Source organism: Stegostoma tigrinum, chromosome 8 (assembly GCF_030684315.1).
Source record: "Stegostoma tigrinum isolate sSteTig4 chromosome 8, sSteTig4.hap1, whole genome shotgun sequence".
NCBI classification, from domain to species: Eukaryota; Metazoa; Chordata; class Chondrichthyes; order Orectolobiformes; family Stegostomatidae; genus Stegostoma; species Stegostoma tigrinum.
This window is the reverse complement of record NC_081361.1, coordinates 61,805,868-61,828,643: the sequence shown is the minus strand read 5'-3', so window position 1 is coordinate 61,828,643 and position 22,776 is coordinate 61,805,868. Positions and strand designations below refer to the sequence as shown.

The window sequence follows — 22,776 nt, the reverse complement described above, 5'->3', positions numbered from 1 at the left end:
TGAGGGACAGGATTTACAAGCATTTGGAAATGCAAGGAATGGTTAGGAATAGTCAAAATGGCTTTGTGTGTGGGAAGTCATGTCTCGCAAACTTGATTGAGTTCTTTTGAAGACGTGACAAAGAAAGTTATTGTAGGCGGAGCGGAGACATTGTCTATGTGGGCTTCAGCAAAGCGTTCGACAAGGTACCGCATGGTAGACTAGTTAGTAAGTTTAGATCACATGGGACCCAGGAGAGCTAGCCAATTGGATACAGAATTGGCAAGAAGGTAGGAAACATAGGTTGGTGGTGGAGATTGTTTTTGACTGGTGGCCTGTAACCAGTGGTGTGCCACAAGGATCAGTGCTGGTTCACTGCTTTTCACCATTTTATGTAAATAATTTGGATGTGAATATAGGAGGTATGGTTAGTAAGTTTGCATATGACACCAAAGTAGGTGGTGTAGTAGACAATGAACAAGATTGTCTCAGAGAACATATGGGCCAATAGGTTGAGAAGAGGCAGATAGAGTTTAATTTGGATAAATATGAAGTGTTGCATTTTGACAATGCAAGTTAGGGGCTTGGGGAGTGTTACCGAATAAAGAGACCCATGGGTGCAAGTGCGTAATTTGGTGAAAGTGGAGTTAAAGGTAAGCAGGGTGGTGAAGAAGACATTTGGCATATTTGCCTTTATTGGCTTTAACCTCCTAACTCCAATGTTCAATATTATGTTGTAGCTTTGAAAGACATTGGTGAGGCCATTTTTCGAATACTACATACATTTCTGATTGTTTTCAGGGTGGCACCATGGCTCAGTGGTTAGCACTGCTGCCTCACAGCACCAGGGACCTGGGTTCAATTCCACCCTGTGGTGACTGTCTGTTCTGGAGTTTGTACATTCTCCCTGTGTCTGCGTGGGTTCCTCTGGGTGCTCCGGTTTCCTCCCACAGTGCAAAGATGTGCAAGCTAGGTGGATTGGCCATGCTAAATTGCCCGTAATGTTCAGGAATGTGTAGATTAGGTGGGTTATAGGGGAATGGGTCTGAGTGGGATACTGTGAGGGTCAGTGAAAAACTTGTTGGGCTGAAGGGCCTGTTTCAACATTGTAGGGATTCTGTGATCTATTATTCTTCTATAGAATGATGTTTAAACTTGAGAGGATGCAGGAAAGATATACAAGAATATTGCTGGGTATGGAGGGTTTGAGCTATAGGGAGAGGCTGAAAAGACTGGTGCTTTTTTCCCTCGATCATTGGAAACTGAGAGGTGACCTTCTAGAAGTGTAGTATCATGAAAGGCATGGGTAGAGTGAATAGCCAAGATCTTTTTTGGAGGGTTAAAGTGTCCAAAAGTAGAGGATGTAGAGTTTAAGGTAAGAGGGAAAAGATTTGAAAAGGGCCTGAGGGGTCTCATTTACATGGAGAGGTTTGTACATAAGTAGAACAAGCTGCTTGGGGAGATGGTGGAGACAGATATAGTTACAATATTTAAAAAGCATCTAGATGGGTATATGAATAGCATGGGTTTAGATGGATATGGGTCAAATGCTGACAAATGTGATTAGTCAGAATGGGATCTAGAGTTGATCTGGACGGATTGGACTAAAGGCCCCATTTCCATACTATGTGGCTCTGACTATAATTCTTTTACTTCTCCAAGTATTGTGTCTTATGTGTTTCCACTCCTTAAAAATACTATAATAAAATAATACTGATGACAACAGAGAAGTTGATCATTCAAGTTGGGAAAGGCTTAAATTACTGGCAATGCTAATCAGAATAATGGATAATTCGGATGATAGCAGTTTCATCAGAGTTACTTAGAGGCAGTGATGTCACAATCAGTTACTCCGCTTTCTGGAGTTGTACATTTGAAAGATTTTGGATACCCTGAGTCTGTATTATTTTGCAGCCTAACTGCCCAGATGTTACTTGGCTTGGTGCCCTGATGATCACCTCAGTTAGTTTTTGCAGTGTTGGTAAGTGAACATTTTGCAATGCCTATTGCGAAACAGTTTGTGCATTTTGATCAGTATGGAATTGTCTGAATGATTAATTGACGAAATGGGAATGGCAGCTGTTGTCCTCCAAGAGATGGAAGTGCCTGCTGTTGAGAGTTTTGCAAGCCATTGTTCTGAGTGTATTTGTCCTTCTTACTTCAGAGACAAGCACAGCATAGGTCTAATCCTACTTAGTATTTTCTGAGCTGAATGTTTTAGTGAAGATAGCTGCTGAGAAGGTGATGTGTTGCAACTGGATTTGAAAACATTAGCACAAGGAGGGCGTGGAGGTTGGTGTGCTTTGTTCAAGGGGATGCTCGATACAGCTGGCCAAGTGACCTGACTCCTGTTTGACACTCAAATATATGCAGGCTGGAAAATTGAATGGATCCTTCTCTGCTGCTGACCACCTTGCTGGTTATGTGAATGGCTGAAGTGATGTCTCAACATCTATTGATAAGCAAGGTGGCAACCATCTGAGCCTGAGTGCTAAAAGTGTTAACTTATTGTAGCTGTGACAGGTTGGAAAGGTTAGATCTGATCTGAATTGGGAGGTAGCAAGTCTTATTTGCTCTGGTCTACTCAACACATTTCTGACCAGTTGATGTTTCTGAATAGTAGATTTCAGGACTGGAGGATTTGGAGTGGAGAATGAAGGACAGAACTTTAAACAGTACACTATATGTGCTCTGAGGGTCCTAACAGGACACATAACGTGTGTGTTAGGATGTCATAGAATTTGTCGGTTTTACATCTCTAAATGTATCTGAAAAATTGAAACAAAGAAAGCAGGTACAGAAATAGGGCAAAAAAATGCATTTGGAGAACATTTTGTTTATTAGTAATTAACATTGCGATATGATATTGCCAGTCTTGTTATTCAGAGTTCAAAGTGAGAGGGGGAAAGTTTTTAAGGGAGATATGTGTGGAAAGTTCTTTATGCAGAGGGTGATGGGTGCCTGGAAGGCGTTGCCAGTGGAGGTGGTAGACACAGACACATTAGCATCTTTTAAGATATTTCTGGTCAGGTACATGGATGGGCGGGGAGCAAATGGACACAGATCCTTAGAAAATAGATGACAGGTTAGACAGAGGATCTCGATTGGCACAGGCTTGGAGGGCCGAAGGGCCTGTTCCTGTGCTGTAATTTTCTTTGTTCTCTGTTACAAGAGAGGATTTATAATCATCTAGCAAGCAACAATTTGATTGGAGATAGTCAGCATGGATTCGTCGGGGGCAGGTCGTGTATCACAAAACTCATTGGGTTTTTAGAGAATGTGACCAAACATGTGAATGAGGGAGGGGCAGTTGATGTGGTGTGCATGGACTTCAGTAGGGCCTTTGATGGGGTTCCACATGGTAGGCTATTGGAGAAAACATTGAGACATGGGATTGAGGGAGATTTAGCAGTTTGGATTAGAAATTGGCTTTCTGTAAGAAGGCAGCGAGTGGTGGTTGATGGAAAGTGTTCAGCCTGGAGTCTGGTTACTAGTGGTGTGCCTCAAGGATCTGTTTTGGGACCACTGCTGTTTGTTGTTTTTATAAATGACATGGACACAGGCATAGGTGGATGGGTTGGTCTGTTTGCGGATGGCGCTGGGGTTGGTGGAGTGGTGGACGGTGTGGAGGGATGTTGCGGGTTGCGGGGAGGCTTGGATAGACTGCAGAGTTGGGCCGGGGGCTGGCAAATGGAGTTCAATGCAGACAAATGTGAGCTCATTTACTTTGGGAAGAATAATGGGAAGGCAGAATACTGGATCAATGGAAAGATTCTTGGCAGTGTGGATGTGCAGAGGGATCTTGGTGTCCATGTACATAGATCTGTGAAAGTTGCCACCCAGGTTGATAGTGCTGTTAAGAAGGCATACGGTATTCTTCTGGAGCTGTGATGTCATGCTGCAACTGTACAAAACGCTAGTGCAGCCTCATTTGGAATATTGTGTGCAGTTGTGGTTGCCCCATTACAGGAAGGATGTGGAAGCATTGGAAAAGGTGCAGAGGAGATTTACCAGGATGTTGCCTGCTCTGGAGCGAAGGCCTTATGAAGAAAGGCTGAGGGACTTGGGTCTGTTCTCATTGGAGAGAAGAAGGTTAAGAGGGGATTTAATAGAGACATACAAGATGATCAGAGGATTAGATAGGCTGGACAGTGAGAGTCTTTACTCAGAGTAGTAAGGGAATGGAACGCTTTGCCTGCAACAGTAGTAGATTCGCCAACTTTAGGTACATTTAAGTCATCATTGGATAAGCATATGAACGTACATGGAATAGTGTAGGTTAGATGGGCTTGAGATCGGTATGACAGGTCGGCACAACATGGAGGGCCTGTACTGTGCTGTTATGTTCTATGTTCTTTTTCCTAGGATGATGACATTGTAGCTAAGCCCCCTTGCACAAGCCAAAGTGAGGGGTGATAGATTTAAGACAGATGTCAGAGGCAGGTTCTTTACCCAGAGAGTGGTAAGGGTGTGGAATGCCCTGTCTGCCAGTGTAGTTAACTCAGCCACATTAGGGGCATTTAAACAATCCTTGGCTAAGCATATGGATAATGATGGGATAGTGTAGGGGGATGGACTTAGATTAGTTCACAGGTCGGCGCAACTTCGAGGGCGGAAGGGCCTGCTCTGCGCTGTATTGTTCTATGTTCTATTACTATGGCATGCATTTATATAATATGGTAGCTATTGTTCCCGGAAACCAAAAGCTGAGAATTATGGGTATAATCCTATAGGGGTCAGAGTGAGGTGGGGCATCGCAATATGTGGCATGATTGAGCTCCAAGTGGGACAAGGCCCATCTTGGTGTTGTGTGCAACTCCATTGAATCCCTGCAGTGTGGAAACAGGCCATACAGCCCAACAAGTCCACACTGACCTTCGGAAGAACATCCTGCTCAGACTCATCCCCCTACCCTTGCCCTGTAACCCCATTGCTAATACACTTAACCTATATCTCCCTGAACACTGTGAGCAATCTAGCATGGCCAGTCCACCTAACTTGCATATCTTTGGACTGTGGGAGGAAACAAGAGCAAATTGCGGAAACCCATGCAGACACGGGAAGATTGTGGAAACTCCTCACAGACCGTTGCCAAAGGGTGGATTTGAAACTGGGTCCCTGGCAGTGTGTGGCAGCAGTGCTAACCACTTTGCTTCTCCTAGGTGCCCATAGCTAATGGCATCTCATGTGCACCAGCCTTTAAGAACTGTTATGGTGCATCTTCAGTCTATTTACAGAAGTCTTCTGCACCTCATTACTCAGCCAGTGCACATCAAAATGAGCAATGCTGCTGCAAGGACTCAGGGGAATATGTACCCAGCTTGTGGACTGTAGCAGGCTGTGTCTCTGGACGACTCTTCTTTTGCTTCTTGGTGTTCACTCACTTTGACCCTTGCCTTTGCACTGTGTTCAGTGGGAACTCCAGGAATCCAGAAGGAAAGTAGAGTGCTCGTCTCCCTCATCTGCTGTGCCTGGGGCAAATTTTAACAACCGTGCAGGGCAGCTTCGGACCCACAATGCTTGTACTGGTGTATAAATGGGCTTTCAGTGATGGCACAGGCACAAGAATGCTGGCGAGTTCTGGTATATCTGCTAAGTCGTGATTTGATCTGGACAGGATGAAGTGGACGTAAGACTTGACAGAAACCATGAGGACAGGTAGACAGTTAATGAGGAGAGTTTGGTAAAATATGTTGATGTGTCGCTATGCCTTGTGGTGAAAAATCGTCCAAAAAATTTAACACAAATTGGATTTAGCTGTAGGTTTCCCGTGGATTTGGCTTATAATTCTTTCACGATTATTCTCTCAAATATTTTCATTTATTACTGTCTATGTCTAATTTGCTTGCAAAAAGAAAGGAATGAAAATTAAATGTTGACTTGACAGTCCAGCCACTAATTTGTGGAGTAGCATAACCCAAGGTGTGAGTCAACATATAATGCATATTTTAGTTTGTGTTTTTGATAAACTCTTTATGCCTTATTTATTAGTGTCCTATGAAATCAGTTGACATAGATGCACTATGTACAAAACCTCTGCTTAAAGGGACATGCTGTAATGTGTAATTTTTTCAGATATTGCTTTGGAAAATTTAAAATGTTTGGGCATCTGTCATGACCAACATTCCTACTCTAAGAGTCTGTGTATTTTTGGTCTGCTAATGCTATTTACAGCATTGACATGCAGCCCCAGTAGCCAATGCCTGCCCATGGATCTTTGAGGTCTGTGCAGAAGAAAAGAAAATTAGTGGGAATGCCGGTCACGATCCACTAGGAAAATACACTGATGCTTGAGTTTCACCAATTCCCCAAATTGTAACAATGCTAAAGATATAAGTTAATTACTGAAAGCTCCCAGTTTTCCTAACTGATGAACTTGGTTTAACAGAAAACATTGACCAGGTTTCTGTATGTAAAGATTATTTATTATAAATCAGTTCTAACCACAGGCAAGCCAATATCAATTAACTTTACTCATGTAAACACCAACTCTGCTTAAATCCCTACACACAAATGCAGGCAGTCACAGATAAACAAACACAGATGTTATGGGTGGAGAAATAAACATTAGTGGAACACATTTAATATCAACAGTCCACAGAATTTGTTGATATGGTTCTTTTTGTCCTTCCAAATCTTTTTAATCTTCGGTCATCTTATTTCCAAGTCCTTTCAGTTATTTACTGAAGATGCAGTTCTGTTGACACTCCAATTGTTCAGTCTGTCAGTCATTGGTTAGAGGTCACAATTTACAGCAAATGGTAGGACAGAATAGCTAGCAACTTTGAGTTCTTTTACTTTTCTATAAGGAAGGAGAGATGCTGTCTTTCTGTAGTGTGTTGGCCTTTTGCCTCTATATTGGTCATGAACAAGATGCCCACCTGAACACATGCCTATGGTGTTGCTGCATCTCAAACAACTTTTTTCCACTGCTTAAACAAAACACAGCGTAAATACAACTTGCAACGAGTTTCAGTAGCTAAATTGTATTTAAAAGTTCAACATGTACTTTCACATTTCCTTAGGTTAAAAACAGTCCTTTTCCCATTTTTGTCCACAATTCAAAATAAACTAAAATAGTGTGGTCTTTACAGGATGTTCCTGGTTTCACCCTGCTAAACTGGTATTGCTAATATAATTTGTATATCTTTAGTGGGGAGCAGAGCCCATGTTCAAATCTTTTGAATGAAGATCATTGACCATGCTTGGAATTCAAGTGCCTGGTAGCATGTGATGATATTACCTCCCTTTGATGTTCAAGGGGCTAAATAGCCTACTCCTGTTCCCAAATCCTGAAGTCTCAGCCTTCATTTACAGGGTAAGGTTTATAAATTGTCTGAATGGCTCCGGTACTTACGCAATTTAAAGTGGTGCTTAGTTACTCAAGAGTATTAAACTAAGATTATCATATGTAAGTTAGGATTGATTGGAATTACAATATTAATAACAACGATCTGACAACTTCCAATGGATTTTTCATGGGAAAAAAATTATTGTAAACTTTAAAATGGAATCAACAGCAGAAAATCTCAGCACATCTTTAAAACTTGAGAGAACAACTCTTGTGCTTCCATGCTATTTACTTTCATCTGTTTTCTATGGCTTATCTGAACTACTTTGCCAATGTGTTTCAAAATTAAGGGGTGGTGTTCTCAGCAATTGAGCATGGTTTGTGTGATACTTTGAGTGACAAGAAAGGATGGCTTCTACTGAAACAGTCTTGTTGGATCTGAGGCTTAAATATCATGGTGACAGGAAAGTGTATGATGTGAAACATTTTATAATTTTGCAATGGTAGCAAGTACCAGGTCATAACCTAGTGTAACCAAAGAAGAGGGAAAATCTTTAATTGTTCCATCTCTTGCATTAATAGTGTGAAACAACAAATTTCATCTGCAAGTTTGAAATGTATAAACTTGCTGTGTATTTAATGTCCAATGTTTTTCAAAAAAAAAGTCTAGTTGTGGATAGTAGGAACAAAATTGCACCATTGCATTCCTAATATCCGTTTCACCGTTCTATTAGATCATGGTTGATCTAATTTTCATTTACTTGTCTTTGATCTACATATCTCTGCCATGGTTTAAACAAAATTCTGCTAATTTCCTTTGATCCATTATCCGTAACTTTTTTGGTGGAAATATTCCAGATATCCTTTCTGTGGAAAGTGCAATTTGATTTTGCTCCTAGATGCCTCTTTTTGTTAAGGTTGTGCCCTCTGAGCTAGATTTAAAGGGCACCTGAGAAAATAACCAAATAACTGCAGTTACTATTTAAAATTGTTTTAAACCATTAATCAAGAAATATGCTCTCAACTTTCTAAACTCAGAATACAAGCTCTGTTTATGGAACAACGTCAAAAGTTTAACATTATGATGAATTGGTACTGAACGTTTTCCAAGGCTATTTTAGCTTTCCTGAGCTGCAGTGTGTTAACACTAAGTATTTCTGAAGAGGCTGATCTAACCCTATACAATTAGGATTCGACTGTCTCCCAATTTAAATTACAGCTGTCATAAGGTAATGATCAGTATTCATCAGTCATTTCAACTACTTTTTTTAACAAGAGGATTAGTTTTTAAGCATATGTAAATATTTGCATTAGAATTAATTTGTTCTTGCAATGCTGCAGATAAGGAACATTAAAAGAAACTTTCTTTTGGACCCTCTGATGGATATTCTGGGTCCATTTCTCTTGCAAGGATCAAAGAAAACATGGTATGGGGATTTAGTCTTCTATGGCCATTGGCAGCAACTCCAATTCATTAAAGCATACATGTTTCAGTAATGACAAGTCCGTAGCAGTACTATTGCCCCTTAACTATTCTGATTTGTCAGTGAGTGGCTTGGCACACATCCTTCCCATGTTCATGAGCGAAATGTGCTTTGAATTTTCTTAGTTGGTGTGTTTTTTTTTCAGAGGGTAAATACTCAGATGCCCACCCTGATGTTTGGGAGTAACACACTATTCGTTAGAACTTATGAGGTCATTGATCTTTTCTATAGATTCAGTGTTTTCTCCTGATTCCTCTTCCACTCGCAATAGCAATGATTTCTGTCCAGATCTCTGTTGTGGAACTCCTTACATACTCCCAGAAGTAAAGTCTGCCTTCCTTCCTTTTCCTTACTACTCCCAGTTCGATGTACAAAAGAGGAGCTATTGAGACCCGATTTGCAGTTCTTCACCTATCCTGAAATGGAAAATGCATTTCAGAGTTTGCTGCGTCTTCAATAGCCAATTTCAGTTCAGGCAACCACTAGCTCCTTTAGCTGCTGATTGGCTGCCAAACCCATTTCCACCACAATAAAGAGTGGCCCCTAATGTTTCATTAGCCACGTGGATGTTTTCCTGGTGGTGAAAAATATAGAATAAAGTTGCGCACAATGATGTCTTTTTAATGTGTCACTTTACATACACACAGCCCCAGGTAATTTGGGGAAAATATAAGCACAACTGCTGAGCCCCCTTTTGGGTAAAAGGCAAAAAGAGAGTTGTTCCTGTGGAATTCGAGATTTATTTCTGTTTTCCCAGCGAGTTCAAGACCCATAAGCTGTCCCAATTTGTGTTTCTGGCCCCCACTGTGAGAATCCAGAGCCCTGCCTTTGAAAGATTTTCAAAGTTTTTGCAAAATTAGTGTTGAACTCTTTTCACCCTCCTTTCCCTTCTTAAATAACTAAGTTAGGTTGACAATATTCCATTCCAAAACTGGAAATTTCTGGTTTTGGAATGGAATATTGTCAACCTAACTTAATTATTTAAGAAGAGAAAGGAGGGTGAAAGAGTTCAACACTAATTTTGCAAGGAATTTTATATAATTCCTGACTCTGGAAATTTCCAGAGTCAGGAATTATATAAAATTGCTTGCAAAGTTCAGAATGTAGTGTTTAGCATTAGCTGTGATTGGACATTACTTGCTAAACATCCCAGTTGTGCTAAGCATAATACGAGAGAGCAATTGAAGATGATCAGACAGGCTCATTTATGTGTGCTAGAGCCACATAGAGTCATACATCATGGAAGCAGACCCTTCAGTCCAACCAGTCCATGCCAAACATAATCCTGAACTAAACTAGTCCCACCTGCCTGCTCCTGGCCCACATCCCTCCAAACCTTTGCTCTTGATGTACTTCCCAAAGTATCTTTTAAATATTACTATGCCCACATCCACCACTCTTGAGGAGGCTCACCGTATCTTCATGTGCTGGGTCTTGCCTCTTGCAAATGGAAAGAACATATGGATATGTTTTCCCCCGAATCAACAGCACAAAGACTTGGTGAGACACAGTCATTCTCAGGTATGTTCCCCATGCCAGTACTATGAACAGTCAGAGTTGACTTTGTTAGTTTGAATTTAAACAAAAGCTTGATATCAGCTGTTCCCTGGTGCGTTCTTTAATGCTTCTACCAATCAGAATCCATTCATAAACCAGTGAGCACCCTCCTACCTTTTGAGATTTTGTATTCTTGTTTCTGCCCTAATGAGTGGAAGCTGAGAGTTTTAACAGCATGCTAATTTTTTTTTCAGCACCAGAACAGAATTAAATAGATATTTTGAAGTTTAACTGAATTAATTTGTCCTCTGCAGGTAGTGAAAATGGGGGTGAAGATACGGTAGTTGGGAATGTCAATAAGTTTCTCGTCATTCCCACTGGTTACACTGGACATCCTAAGAAGGGACATTTAATATTTGATGCCTGCTTTGAAAGCGGTAAGTCCAAAATTCTGAGAAATAATTCTTGCAAAACAAGAACGTGATTGTATCATTTTTATATTCAGCTTTTGGGTCAGGCAATGTGTTTAATAGGTTTCCCTGTTGGAATGGAAAATTAACCAAGTCTCATGTTAGACCAATTGAAAGACATTAATTTAAATCAAGGGATGTTTTTTAAAAATATCCTGCTTTAAACAAAGCCTGAAGCTAGCTCTCGTGTTAATGTTCACAATAAAATATCAGTTTTGGTAGTAATGTGTGAACCTGAGCCGATCTAGTTGACTAATAGAAAAAAAAATAACAATAGACTTGTCACTCAGTTTGGCCCAGTTGCCCCCATATGATCCACCAGGTAAGTGCCCTGAAAGAAAGGTTGTACTAGCTAAAGGCGGTAGTGGAAACTATCTGCACTTCAGTTTTGGTAGCTTGGTAAATTCCAAAAGTACCATTTTGCAACTGAGTACTGAGTTTTTATTTTTGCCAACTTGTGACAATGTGTTTAACCAATTACATGCATGCCCCAAGAATTCCTTATTAATTTAATGGTGATTACTGAATCAAAGAGATACTTCAGCAAAGCTGAGGTCATATTTATGTGATGTATATTGGTTTCCTGGGCTTCTTGGAAATAAAGCAAAGATGCAACTAATTGAGAGGGCAGTTTAGAAATGCAAATACTGTGTATTTGCAGTATAAATACTCATTATACACAGCTGCTTTCTTACTTAATTGTCATAAAAGTTTGTAGTACTTTGGCTTGGAGCTCACTATCTATATTCTGAAAGTTTTCTGAATCGCATCAGGATGTCTGACAAATGATTTGCCTAGGATTTGACCTTGGCTGAGGTGCAGAATGAACAGCAATAGGAGCAGAGATAACAAAGTGTGGAGCTGGATGAACACAGCAGGCCAAGCAGCACCTTAGGAGCACAAAAGCTGACGTTTCGGGCCTAGACCCTTCCTTAGAAAGGGGGGAATGGGGACAGGGTTCTGAAATGAATAGGGAGAGAGAGGGAAGCGGATTGAAGATGGATAGAGGAGAAGGTGGGTGGAGAGGAGACAGACATGTTAAAGGGGCGGGGATGGAGCCTGTAGAGGTGAGTGTAGGTGGGGAGGTAGGGAGGGGGTAGGTCAGTCGGGGGAGGACAGACAGGTCAAGGGGGCGGGAGGAGGTTAGTAGGTAGGAAATGGAGGTGTGGCTTGAGGTGGGAGGAGGGGTTGGGTGAGGGGAAGAACAGGCTAGGGAGGTGGGGACGAGCTGGGCTGGTTTTGGGATGCAGTGGGGGGAAGGGGAGATTTTGAAGCTTGTGCAACCCACATTGGTACCATTGGGCTGCAGGGTTCCCAAGTGGAATATGAGTTGCTGTTCCTGCAACTTTTGGTTGGCATCGTTGTGGCACTGCAGGAGGCCCAGGATAGAGAGGTTGAGGCGATTGATGTCTTGATGGCAGTTGGAGATGAAGAGGTCGAGGGAGGGTAGGAGGCCTGAGGGTGGTGTCCAGGAGGAGGACCTGTGTTGGAGGTGGGTGAAGAGGTCAGTGGAGGGAGGGTTAGGCCCACAGTTAGAGAAGTAAGCGTGAAGGCGAAGGTGGCCGAAAAACTGCTCGATGTCTAAACGTGACTGGTATTTGTTAATATGTGGGTGGAGGGGGACAAAGATGAGCCCCTTACTGAGGACTGACCATTTGTCCTCATTCAGGGGGAGGTCTGGGGGGGAATGGTGAAAGTCTGTCCTCCCTGGACTGACCTATCCCCTCCCTACCTCCCCACCTACACTCACCTCCACACGCTCCATCCCCGCCCCTTTAACTTGTTTGTCTCCTCTCCACCAACCTTCTCCTCTATCCATCTTCGATCCGCCTCCCCCTCTCTCCCTATTTATTTCAGAATTCCCCCCCCCCCCCCGTTTTTCTGATGAAGGGTCTAGGCCCGAAACATCGGCTTTTGTGCTTCTAAGATGCTGCTCGGCCTGCTGTGTTCATCCAGCTCCACACTTTGTTATCTCAGATTCTGCAGCATCTGCAGTTCTCATTATCTCTGATACAGCAATTTTAGCAGTCTCTTTTTCAAAAAAATACTGCAATTTGTCAGCAGAGAGTGGACTAGCAGTAGCCTACTGTTGAGAAACCTGTAGTTGAATAGTAGGGATGAGAGAACAGCAAAGGGGCACAGCTTGCAGCAGGCATTACCTATGCATATAGCAGAGGTCAAAATATTTTTTTCCGAGCACTCTCTGTGATTTCATCGAAGTCTACTTGATTTTTGGAGGTTACTGCTTGATATTTAGAGGCTCCTTTTTATTTTCACTGAATTTTTTGTTAGATGGTCCAGCCATGTCTTGACCTTTTTCTAATTGTGTTTAATCTTTGAAGTGTTTTCATCTTTAGATAGATGATAAAATTATCAAAAGTTGTATGTATTTTTTAAACTTGCAATTTTTCAACAAGATGTTTTTGCTTGCGTGTTATAAATAAAACTGCATACCCTGTTTCCATTCTGAAAATTCTAACTACTTGCTACAAAACATTTTATTGTTTGAGATTAAGGTCATCCTACTTTAAGTTGCAGCCCAAGAGAACATGGGAGGATGAAATTTGTTGTTGACATAAAATAGACTGAAAGAAAGCTGTATGCGGTAGTGTATAACCAGGTTCTGCATGTTAAATACATAGTCCTCAAGCTTGCACATGCTTATGTACCAAAAGTAGGAAATGTGCTAATTGGCACATGCTTGGAAAGCAGTGTAAGCGTCAGTGCTGCAAAGATCATGCTCATGGCAGCATCTGGGAAAGGAAAAAAACAGTCATGAAGGAATATTCCTCACCATGCGTAGGTGGCAGTAGGTAAGACTATCACCTAGATATGAGCACTTTGGTAAGGCTCCAAAGGGTGGAGTGACAGTATGAAGATCTTAAATAGAAAAAGCTATATCTCATGCTTTATATTTCTACAGAGATCATTGCCTCCTGCAGGATGTTTGGCCAGCAGCAGTATTATCTTATTTAAGATTAAGAAGATGGAGAATGAGAAAAAGGGAGAATAATGTCAACAGGACCTGAGGTACAAGACCTAATGAATGCACCCATAGATTGATTAACAATACTTGAAGAGGAGAAGGAGATCTTCAGCATAGTTGAAGAGTCTGCTGAGAGAGGGTGTACCAAAAGACTTGCAATTCCCTGCAGGTCAGTGTAAAGCAGTGGCAGAGGCATCTTAGGATGGCTAGGGAAGCTGTGACCTACATCTGCCACCTCCTCAGGCAAATCTCCATAATTGGGAAAGAGTGCTGCACTGAAGTGCCACTATGTTCTTCAGGGAAGCTGATGTCCTCATGGTATTATCACTGAGGAAAGGTCACTGGACCCCAAACATTAACTCTGTTTTCTCCTTCACAGATACTGACAGACCTGCTGAGCTTTTCCAGCAACTTTGCTTTTGTTTCTGCTATTATCACTGGACTGTTAACCCAGAGATCCAAATAATGTTCTGGGGAACCCAGTCTCAAATACCTCCATGGCAGATGGTGGAGTGTGAATTCAATAAAAATCTGGTATTAAGAGTGTCCTGATGACTATATCAGTTGTTGGAAAAACCCATCTGGCTCACTAATGTCCGTGAGAAAAGGACCTCGGTGGGATGCTCTGATCGACGGTGTGGACTTGTTGGGTGGAAGGGCCTGTTTCCACGCTGTAGGATTCTATGATTCTATGATATGAAACTGCCATTATTACCTGTTTTTAATGTGGGCAACGACATTTAAAACCACATGTAGACCAGAGGGTAATCATGGCAGTTTCCTTCTGTAAAGGACATTAGTGAACCAGATGGGTTTTTCCAATATTTGATATGGTCATCAGGAGATGCTTAATACCAGATTTTTATTGAATTCACATTCTGTGGTATTCAAAACTGGGTCCCCCAAACATTACATGGGTCTCTGGGCTAACAGTCCAGTGATGATACCACTAGGCCATCACCTTCCCTGAAGAACATATTGGTATTTAGGTATTTCCCGATCATGTAGATTTGCCTGAGTAGATGGCAGATATAGGTTCTCCAGGCATCCTAAGATGCTTCTGACACTGCTTTACACTGACCTGCAGGGAACTGCAAGTCTTTTGGTACACCCTCTCTCTTCAACTATGCTGAGGACCTCCTTCTCCTCTTCAAGTACTGTTTATCAATCTTTGGGTGCATCCATTGGCTCTTGTACCTCAGGTCCTGTTGACATTATTCTCCTTTTTTCTCATTCTCCATCTTCTTAATCTTAAATAAGGTAATACTGCTGCTGGCCAAACATCCTGCAAGAGGCAATGATCTCTGTAGAAATATAAAGCATGAGATGTAGCTTTTTCCATTTAAGATCTTCACACTCATACTATTGTCTGTGTACCGGTTGTATTTAGTAATGACAGACGTGTCGTCTACGTACCGGTTGTAATTATTAATCGCAACAAATTAGAAGAGACACACCACCTCATCAACAGCATATTTGAAGGGACTAAATTCACAAGGGAAGAAGAAAACAACAATCAGCTACTGTTTCTGGATGTTAAAGTGGAGCATGTGATCAACGGGGAGTTCAAAAACTTAGAATACAGAAAAGCAACCCACACTGATCAAATCCTCTACTTCCTTCCCAATGTCCACAAACAAAGTTGTATCAGGACACTATTTAAATGGACCAGGACACACCACAACAGTCCAGAACTACGCAGGAAAGCGGAAGAGCACCTATACAAAATCCTTGCTATAAACTGATAGCCCTGCAACTTTATCTGCAGATGCCTACTAAACAGACAACAGCAGGAGGTTACAATACACCCCAACACTTTGGCCACATTGTTTTACATCAAGAACATATCAGAACTGACAACAAGACTCCTAGGACTACTAGGAAGCATTATAGCCCACAAGCCCACAGCCACTCTACGACAAACACTCACAAGGATTAAAGACCCCATTCTCACAATATGCAGAACTAATATGGTTTACAAAATACCATGCAACGACTGCCACAAACATTACTTCGGACAGAGAGGAAGGAAACTAGCCATCAGAATACACTAACATCCACTAGCAGCAAAATGGCACGACAAACTCTCTTTAATATTGGTGCACTCAGACAATGAAGGCCATCAGTTTAACTGGGACAAGGTAACCATAGTAACCCAAGCCAAACATAGACATGCATGGGAATTCCCAGAGTCATGGTTCCCCACCCATAATACAATCAACAAACATATATAGAATTAGATCCCATATACAAAACTATACAGAACAAAACCAGAAATAACTACTCCATAACGGACCAGACAGTATAAATTCCAAGTGGAGTAGGATAACATCACTTCATTAGCGGCTCCACTGATTATGTCACCTAGCATGGTGACAAACAAGAACAAGACAGCTCGGTGAGCAAATCAACAAATTCATCCACAACCCTAACCGCCATTTTCTGTCCAAAGCCTTTAAAACATGTTATCATCTCTCAAATCACATCAGTCTTTCCTAGAACTCCATATTTGAATCACTCCAATGAGGCTTTTGCTTACAATATCAAGACATCCTATCAAAATCAGAAATGAAACATACATACCTCTGTAACTGTTACAAAAGTAAGCTTTCTTGACCAGCCTTCAGCCATAGACACTGTTGGTGTTGGATGGATTTCACTCGTCTGGTTCTGTCTTATCTATCCACTTAGAGCCAGAGTATCATCACAGAGAATTGGGTGGAATCTTAACATGCTCTGAATGAGGGCTCTGGCAAAATAAGTTTGGTGAGATACATTTTGATGTCAATATTGTCTCATCACATCTTGTTTGCTTTTCTTGAGAAATGTGGTGAGATTCCCAGTTGATGATCATTGCTTGTTAAACACGTTATTAATTGTCAAATTGGTTATTTAATCTAGCCACCAAGAAACTTGACGTGGAAGCCCGCTGCTTCCTTCATAAGATCTGCATATTGGACACTGAGCATCAACATCTGAATAGAATAGAATAGTCTTTATTGTCATGTGCACTCAAATGAGTGCAGTGACAATTTTGTAGTGTCATCTTTCGGCACCATCTTAGGTACAGAGGACCTAGGTACAAATACTCCTAAGTGTAGTTACAGAGTTTAAAAAAAACGATTCACATGGGAACAGTTGAAAAAGCCCAGAATGATTAAATTCCAGTATGTGCTCGCTAGCCAGAGCATGAGGCCATGCTGCCTCCATGTGCTAACCTCCATTCCAGGACTTGCTCCACCACCGTTCTGGGAATCGGCCCGTTCGCTGCGCCATTGGACTTGGCTCGCTCGCTCCATTGCTTCCGCAGGCCTCGGCCTATTTGCTCTGCTCCATCGCAGGACTTGGCCACACTTGTTCTGATGTGAGATTCAGCCCATTTGCTTCTTGAATCCAGTCTCCATGTAGGGAAGAGGATTTGGTGAGGTGTCGAGGTAGGAGAAAAGAAACGCTACGTAGTGGAGATAAACAAGAAGAAAAAGGAAAGGGACTCATTTTTGGAATGTTCCATGGGTACTGGTCACACTCATCTCACGTTCACAAACGTTGATATCCCACATGTGTAAGCCTGTATGAGCCTTCAAGGTATATGTCCAATTGATTTACAGGATGCTTCTGGACTTCAATGATGGATCTCAGTGGAGGACTTTCAAAGCAATTTTTCAAAGTGCTCAGCAAAAGCATATACCAGTGAAAAGGAAAGATTGTAGGAAAATGGGTAATCAGCCCTGGATCTCTACGGAAATAAGGGAGGCTATCAGATTGAAAGGTAAGGCATACAAAGTGGCAAAGACTAGTGGGGCAACTAGAAGAGAATGGGAAAACTTCATGGGTCAACAGAAAGCCACAATAAAGGCTATAAAGAAAAGAAGGATAGATTGAGACTAAATTAGCTCAGAATACAAAGACATATCGCAAATGTTTCTATGAATGTATAAAATGAAAAAGAGTGGCTAAGATAAACAGTGGTCTTTTAAAGGGTGAGAAGGTGGATTTAATAACAGGAAATGAGGACATTGAACAGGTATTTTGTATTGGTCTTCACAGTGGAGAATGCAAATAACTTGCCAGTAATTGATGATGAAGAGACTAAGGTAGGAAGATAGGACTAAGGTAGTGTTGAGGAAGCTAATAGAGCTAAAGATAGACAAGTGTCCTGGCCCTGATGGAATGTATCCCAAGGTACTAAATGAGATAGCGGGAGTAATAGCAAATACGTTCATGGTATTTTGCTAAAATTCACTGGACTGTGGGGTAGTTCCAGCAGATTGGAAAACAGCCAATATGACACCTCTGTTCAAAAAAGAAGGTGGACAAAAGAAGGGGAATTGTAGATAAAAACCAAAAGAACTGCAGATGCAAAAGAACTTGAGGTTCTGAGGAAGGGTCACTGGACCTGAAACATTAACTCTGTTTTCTCCTCCACAGATGCTGCCAGACCTGCTGAGCTTTTCCAGCATTTTTTTTTGTTGTTGATGGAGAACTGTAGGCTGGTTAGTTTAACTTGTGTAGCAGGGAAAAGTGCTTGAATCTATCATGAAGGAAAAAGCAGTAAGACACAGCGCTCCATTGGGCAGACGCAGCATGGATTCATGAAACGCAAGTCATGCTTGGCTAATTGCTGGAGTCCTTTGAAGGCGTTCTGAGTGCAGTGGACAGTGGGTCCCAGTAGATGTTGTGTGTCTGGATTTCCAAAAGGCATTTGACAAGGTACCGCACAAAAGCCTGCTGCATAAGATAAAGGTGCATACGTTACAGGCAACGTATTGGCATGGATCAAGGATTGGTTAACTAACAGGAAGCAAAGAGTGTGGATAAATGAGTATTTTTCTGGTTGGTGAGCAGTGACTAGTTGTGTGCCTCAGGCATTGGTGCCAGGATTGTAGTTGTTTATAATTTACATAGTCGATTTGCTGTGTAGTGTGTCAAAGTTTGTGGATGACACTAAGATGAATGATAGAGCAAAGTGTGAAGAGGAAACTCTGAAAGTTTGCAGAGGGATATAGATAGTTTGTGAGTGGATGAAGGTCTGGCAGATGAAATTTAATGTTGATAAACGTGATATCATTCATTTTGGTAGGAATAGCAGTAAAAGGGACTATTACTTGAATGGTTAAAAAATTGCAGCATGCTGCTGTGCACAGGGCCCTCGGTTTCCTTGTGCATAAATCGCAGAAGGTTGGTTTGCAGGTACAACAGATAACTAAGAGGGCAAATGGAATTTTGTCCTTTATTGCTCGAGGGATTGAGTTTAAAAGCAGGGAGGTTATGATACAGCTGTATAGGGTGCTGGTGAGTCCACATGTACAGCATGCAGGATTGGCCTTATTGCTTGAGAAAAGATGTACTGGCACTGGAGGGGGTGCAGCAGAGATTCACTTTGTTGATTCCAGACTTGAGGGTTGGTTTATGAGGAGAGGCTAAATAGACTGGGATTATATTAACTGGAATTTAGAAGAATGGTGGGGGTAGGATTCTTAAAGACGCATATAAAATTATGAAGGGAATAGGTAAGATACAAGCAGGGAGGTTGTTTCTATTGTCGGGTGAAACTAGAACAAGAGGGCATAGCCTCAAAATTAGGAGGACCATATTCAGGGCTGAATTGAGGAGAAACGTCTTCACCCAAAGTGTTGTGAAGCTGTGGAATTCCTTGCCCAATGAAGTAGCTGAAGCTTCATCATTGAATGTTTTTAAAGCAAAGATAGATAATTTTTTGAATAGAAAAGGAATTAAGGGTTTTGGTGAGAGGTTGGGTAAGTGGAATTGAGGTCATGAAAAGATCGGCCATGATCTTATTGAATGGCTCGAAGTGCCAGATGGCCTACTCCTGCCCCTGGGTCTTATGTTCTCATCTCGGGCTGCACTAGCAACTATCGTTGTAATGCTGCAGCAAGGACATGTGAGGCTTTGGGATCCATACACAGCTCATGGCCTGGATGAGGCCACATTTCCAGGCTGTTTGCTTGCTGTCTTAGGGCTTACTTACTCTGAGCTACCTGGATGCTGAGATACTAGGCTTGTACTACTACTACTGTCTTGTTGTGCCATTTAGTGCAGACATAAAGCCAGGAACCATGCTGTAGTTGGCAGCAGGCCTCCTTACAGTCAAGAGGGGTAGCTTTTGCTCAGGGGTTCCTGGCACAGCAAGTAAAGAGAAGCCTTTGGTACTAGTCCAGGCTGTGCATCTGGTGGTCGGAGTTAAGATCCTCCAAAAATAGAGGTGAGGAGCTGAAATGACTGGCATCACACTACCTGTCCTGACTCTTTCTGCCTAATGGTGGGCTGATTAGCTCCTGAAATGAAAGAGAGAGAGACTGATGAGAGTGGGTACCACATTTATTACTATTGGTATGGCTGGAGAGGTTTCCCAAGTGAGTGAGTAGGCCATGCAGAGGGTGTGCAGTGTGTGTAGTGTCACAGGTTGGGTGGGTGAAGGTGAAGGGATAGGAAGACGTTGTAGGTATAGGCTAGAGTAGTAGAACATGAGCCTTGGCAGGAGGTTGGTACAATAGCAGAGATAGAGTGGGTAGGAGATATCACAGACAAGTTTGTGGCTCTGACATTGGCAGAGTGGAGGAGGACATTCTTCCAGGTGGCTGTTTCATCCTGGTTGGCAACCTTGGAGCATTCAGGCATGGTCTGGTGTTGTGGCCTCTACTGTTCATCCTTTGAGAAGAGCAAGTTACTGCACTGAATCACCCCATTTGTAGGAGCTCCAGAACCATGCCTGCAGAGTGGGACACTGATTTTGCCTGACTGCCATGTTCTAGACCAATGTCTGGAACTGTGCAGGACATCTTTGGCATGATAGTGCTTGCCTGGGTGCATGACAGTCTTTTAAATATGGTGCCAGAGTTAGGAATGTTAAATTCTGGTGAATCGCAGCAGGACCAGTGCTGAAAAGACAGAGCAAAAATTATTCTCGTCTCAAGAGCTCAAATGCTAATTAATATGGAAGTTTGGTAAACTATGATAAGACACTTGGAAAGTGGGAGTCTTTTGAAAGGAGTGGAGTGAGAATTTAGAGTCAGCGTGTTCCTCTAAGAGTGAAGGGCAAGGGTGCAAGTCCAGGAACTCTGAATGTCAAAGGATATTGAGAGTTGAATAACGAAAAAGACAGAAGCCTATGTCAGGTACAACATATTAAAAATGGAAGGCTTTTCAAAAATATAGAGAGTGGAGGAGGTTGCTTGAAAAGAAATTAAGAGAAAAAGGAGGGGCCCTGAAATATTTCCAGCAGATGAGATCAAGGAAACCTTCAAGGTTTTATAAGGATTTTAAAAATAAGAGAAATACCAGGGAAAGAGAGCAATTTATTGGAGACCAAAGAGGCGATCTGTGCATTGAGCCACAGAGGAGAAAGACATTGTAGCTGGGAATATTATTTGTGATGGTGAGATCCGAGAACACGTTAAGAATAATAGGATGGATGTGTTAGATGTTTTAGTGGGCATACAGGTGCATAAGTCCCCAAGGCCTGTTGAGATGTATCCTAGGCTGCTATGGGAGGCAAAGGAAAAGATTTCTGGGGCCTTCGTGGACGTATGTAATACTAGTCGGCTACAGGTAAATTGCCAGGAGACTAGAAGAGAGCTTTTGTGGTTCCTTTGGGTCTAGTTATTATGGACTGGATAGTGTAACGTCAGGGTTAGGGAAATTACTGGAACAAATTTTGAAGTACAGGATTAGTCAATACTTTAAAAGTCAGGAATTGAACAGTGATAGTCAGCGCAGATTTGTTCAAGGAAGGTCTTATCTGACTAATTTAATTGTGTTTTCCTCAAAGTTGTTTATACTGAGGAAAGTAGTGCAGCAGATGTGGTTTACGCAGAATAAAAACCAAAAGAACTATGGATGATGTAAATCAGGAACAAATGCTCCTGAGATGCTGCTTGGCCTGCTGTATTCATCCAGCTTCGCACTTTGTTATGCTGGAAAAGTTCAGCAAGCCTGGCAGCATCTGTGCAGGCAAAACATCGAATTAGCTATTTGGGTCCGGTGACCCTTCCTCAGAACTGAAGGTGGCTGGGAAAATGTCATCTTACATGCAGAAAGCATGGAGGTGGGTGGAATAGAGGGTAAACAATAGAATAGAGCCCAAAGAGAGAGAGAGAGAGAGAGAGAGAGAGAGAGAGAGAGAGAGAGAGACAGTTGGACAGACAAAGGAGTTGCTAACCATTAGGCTGGGAGGGTGAATAGTTGTTAATGGGGACTGTTGGTGACTAGCAACAGGGGTTGTGTGGGGTAGGGGGCTGGGACATTGGAGAATTTAGGGCTTAAAATTATTGAACCCAGTATTGAGTCTGTAGGGTCCCCAAGTGGAAAATGAGGTGTTGTTCCTTCGGCTTGCATTGGGTTTTGCTGGGACACTGCAGCAAAGAGACGGAGATGTCAGCCAGAGAGCAGGGTGGTCTGCTAAAGTGGCAGGCAACAGGTAGTTCAGGGTCTTTTTTTCGAGCAGATTGTAGAGGCTCTGTGAAGTGGTAGCCAGGTCTATGCTTCATTTCCCCAGTGTCGAGGAGACCACATTGTGAGCAGTGAATGCAGTACCTTGGATCCTGGGAAGCACAGGTGAAGTGTTGCTTCACCTGGAAGGTATGTTTGGGTTCTTGGATACTGGGGAGGGAAGAGGTAAATGGGCAGGTGTTGCACCTTTGCCAGTTACAGGGGAAGCTGCCATAGGGCTGTGGGGAGGTATTGGGGGTGAACGTAGAGTGGACCAGAGTGTCCGGGATGGAATGGTCGCTGCGGTAGGAGGACAAAGGAGGGGAGGAGGAACAATGTGTCAGGTGGTGGCATCTTGCTGGAGGTGGCGGAAATGGTGTCTGATGATCTTCTGTATGTGGATGTTGATGGAATGGTAGGTGAGGATAAGGGGTTGCGGGATGGCAGAGAAGGGGTGAGGGCAGAAGTGCGGGAGATGGGTCAGACCTGGTTGAGGGCCCTGTTGACGACAGAGCTGGGGAATCCTTGGTTGAGGAAGAACGTGGACAATTCGGAGGTTCCATTGTTGAAGTTGGCCTCCTCTGAACATATGCGACAGAGACAGAGGAACTGACAGAATGG

General features: G+C 42.4%; 1 protein-coding gene across 4 annotated transcripts in view; it reads left to right on the top strand.

The window, feature by feature from the left end:
• agbl4 (AGBL carboxypeptidase 4) overlaps window positions 1–22,776 on the top strand; it is a 736,228-nt gene that overhangs the window by 5,651 nt on the left and 707,801 nt on the right. For all 4 annotated transcript variants that reach the window (XM_048538942.2, XM_048538940.2, XM_048538939.2 and 1 more), the window contains exon 2: window positions 10,566–10,688. In XM_048538942.2, the coding sequence (XP_048394899.1) occupies window positions 10,671–10,688 (18 nt within the window). In that variant the 5' untranslated portion in view covers window positions 10,566–10,670. The remainder of the gene's footprint in view (window positions 1–10,565; window positions 10,689–22,776) is intronic.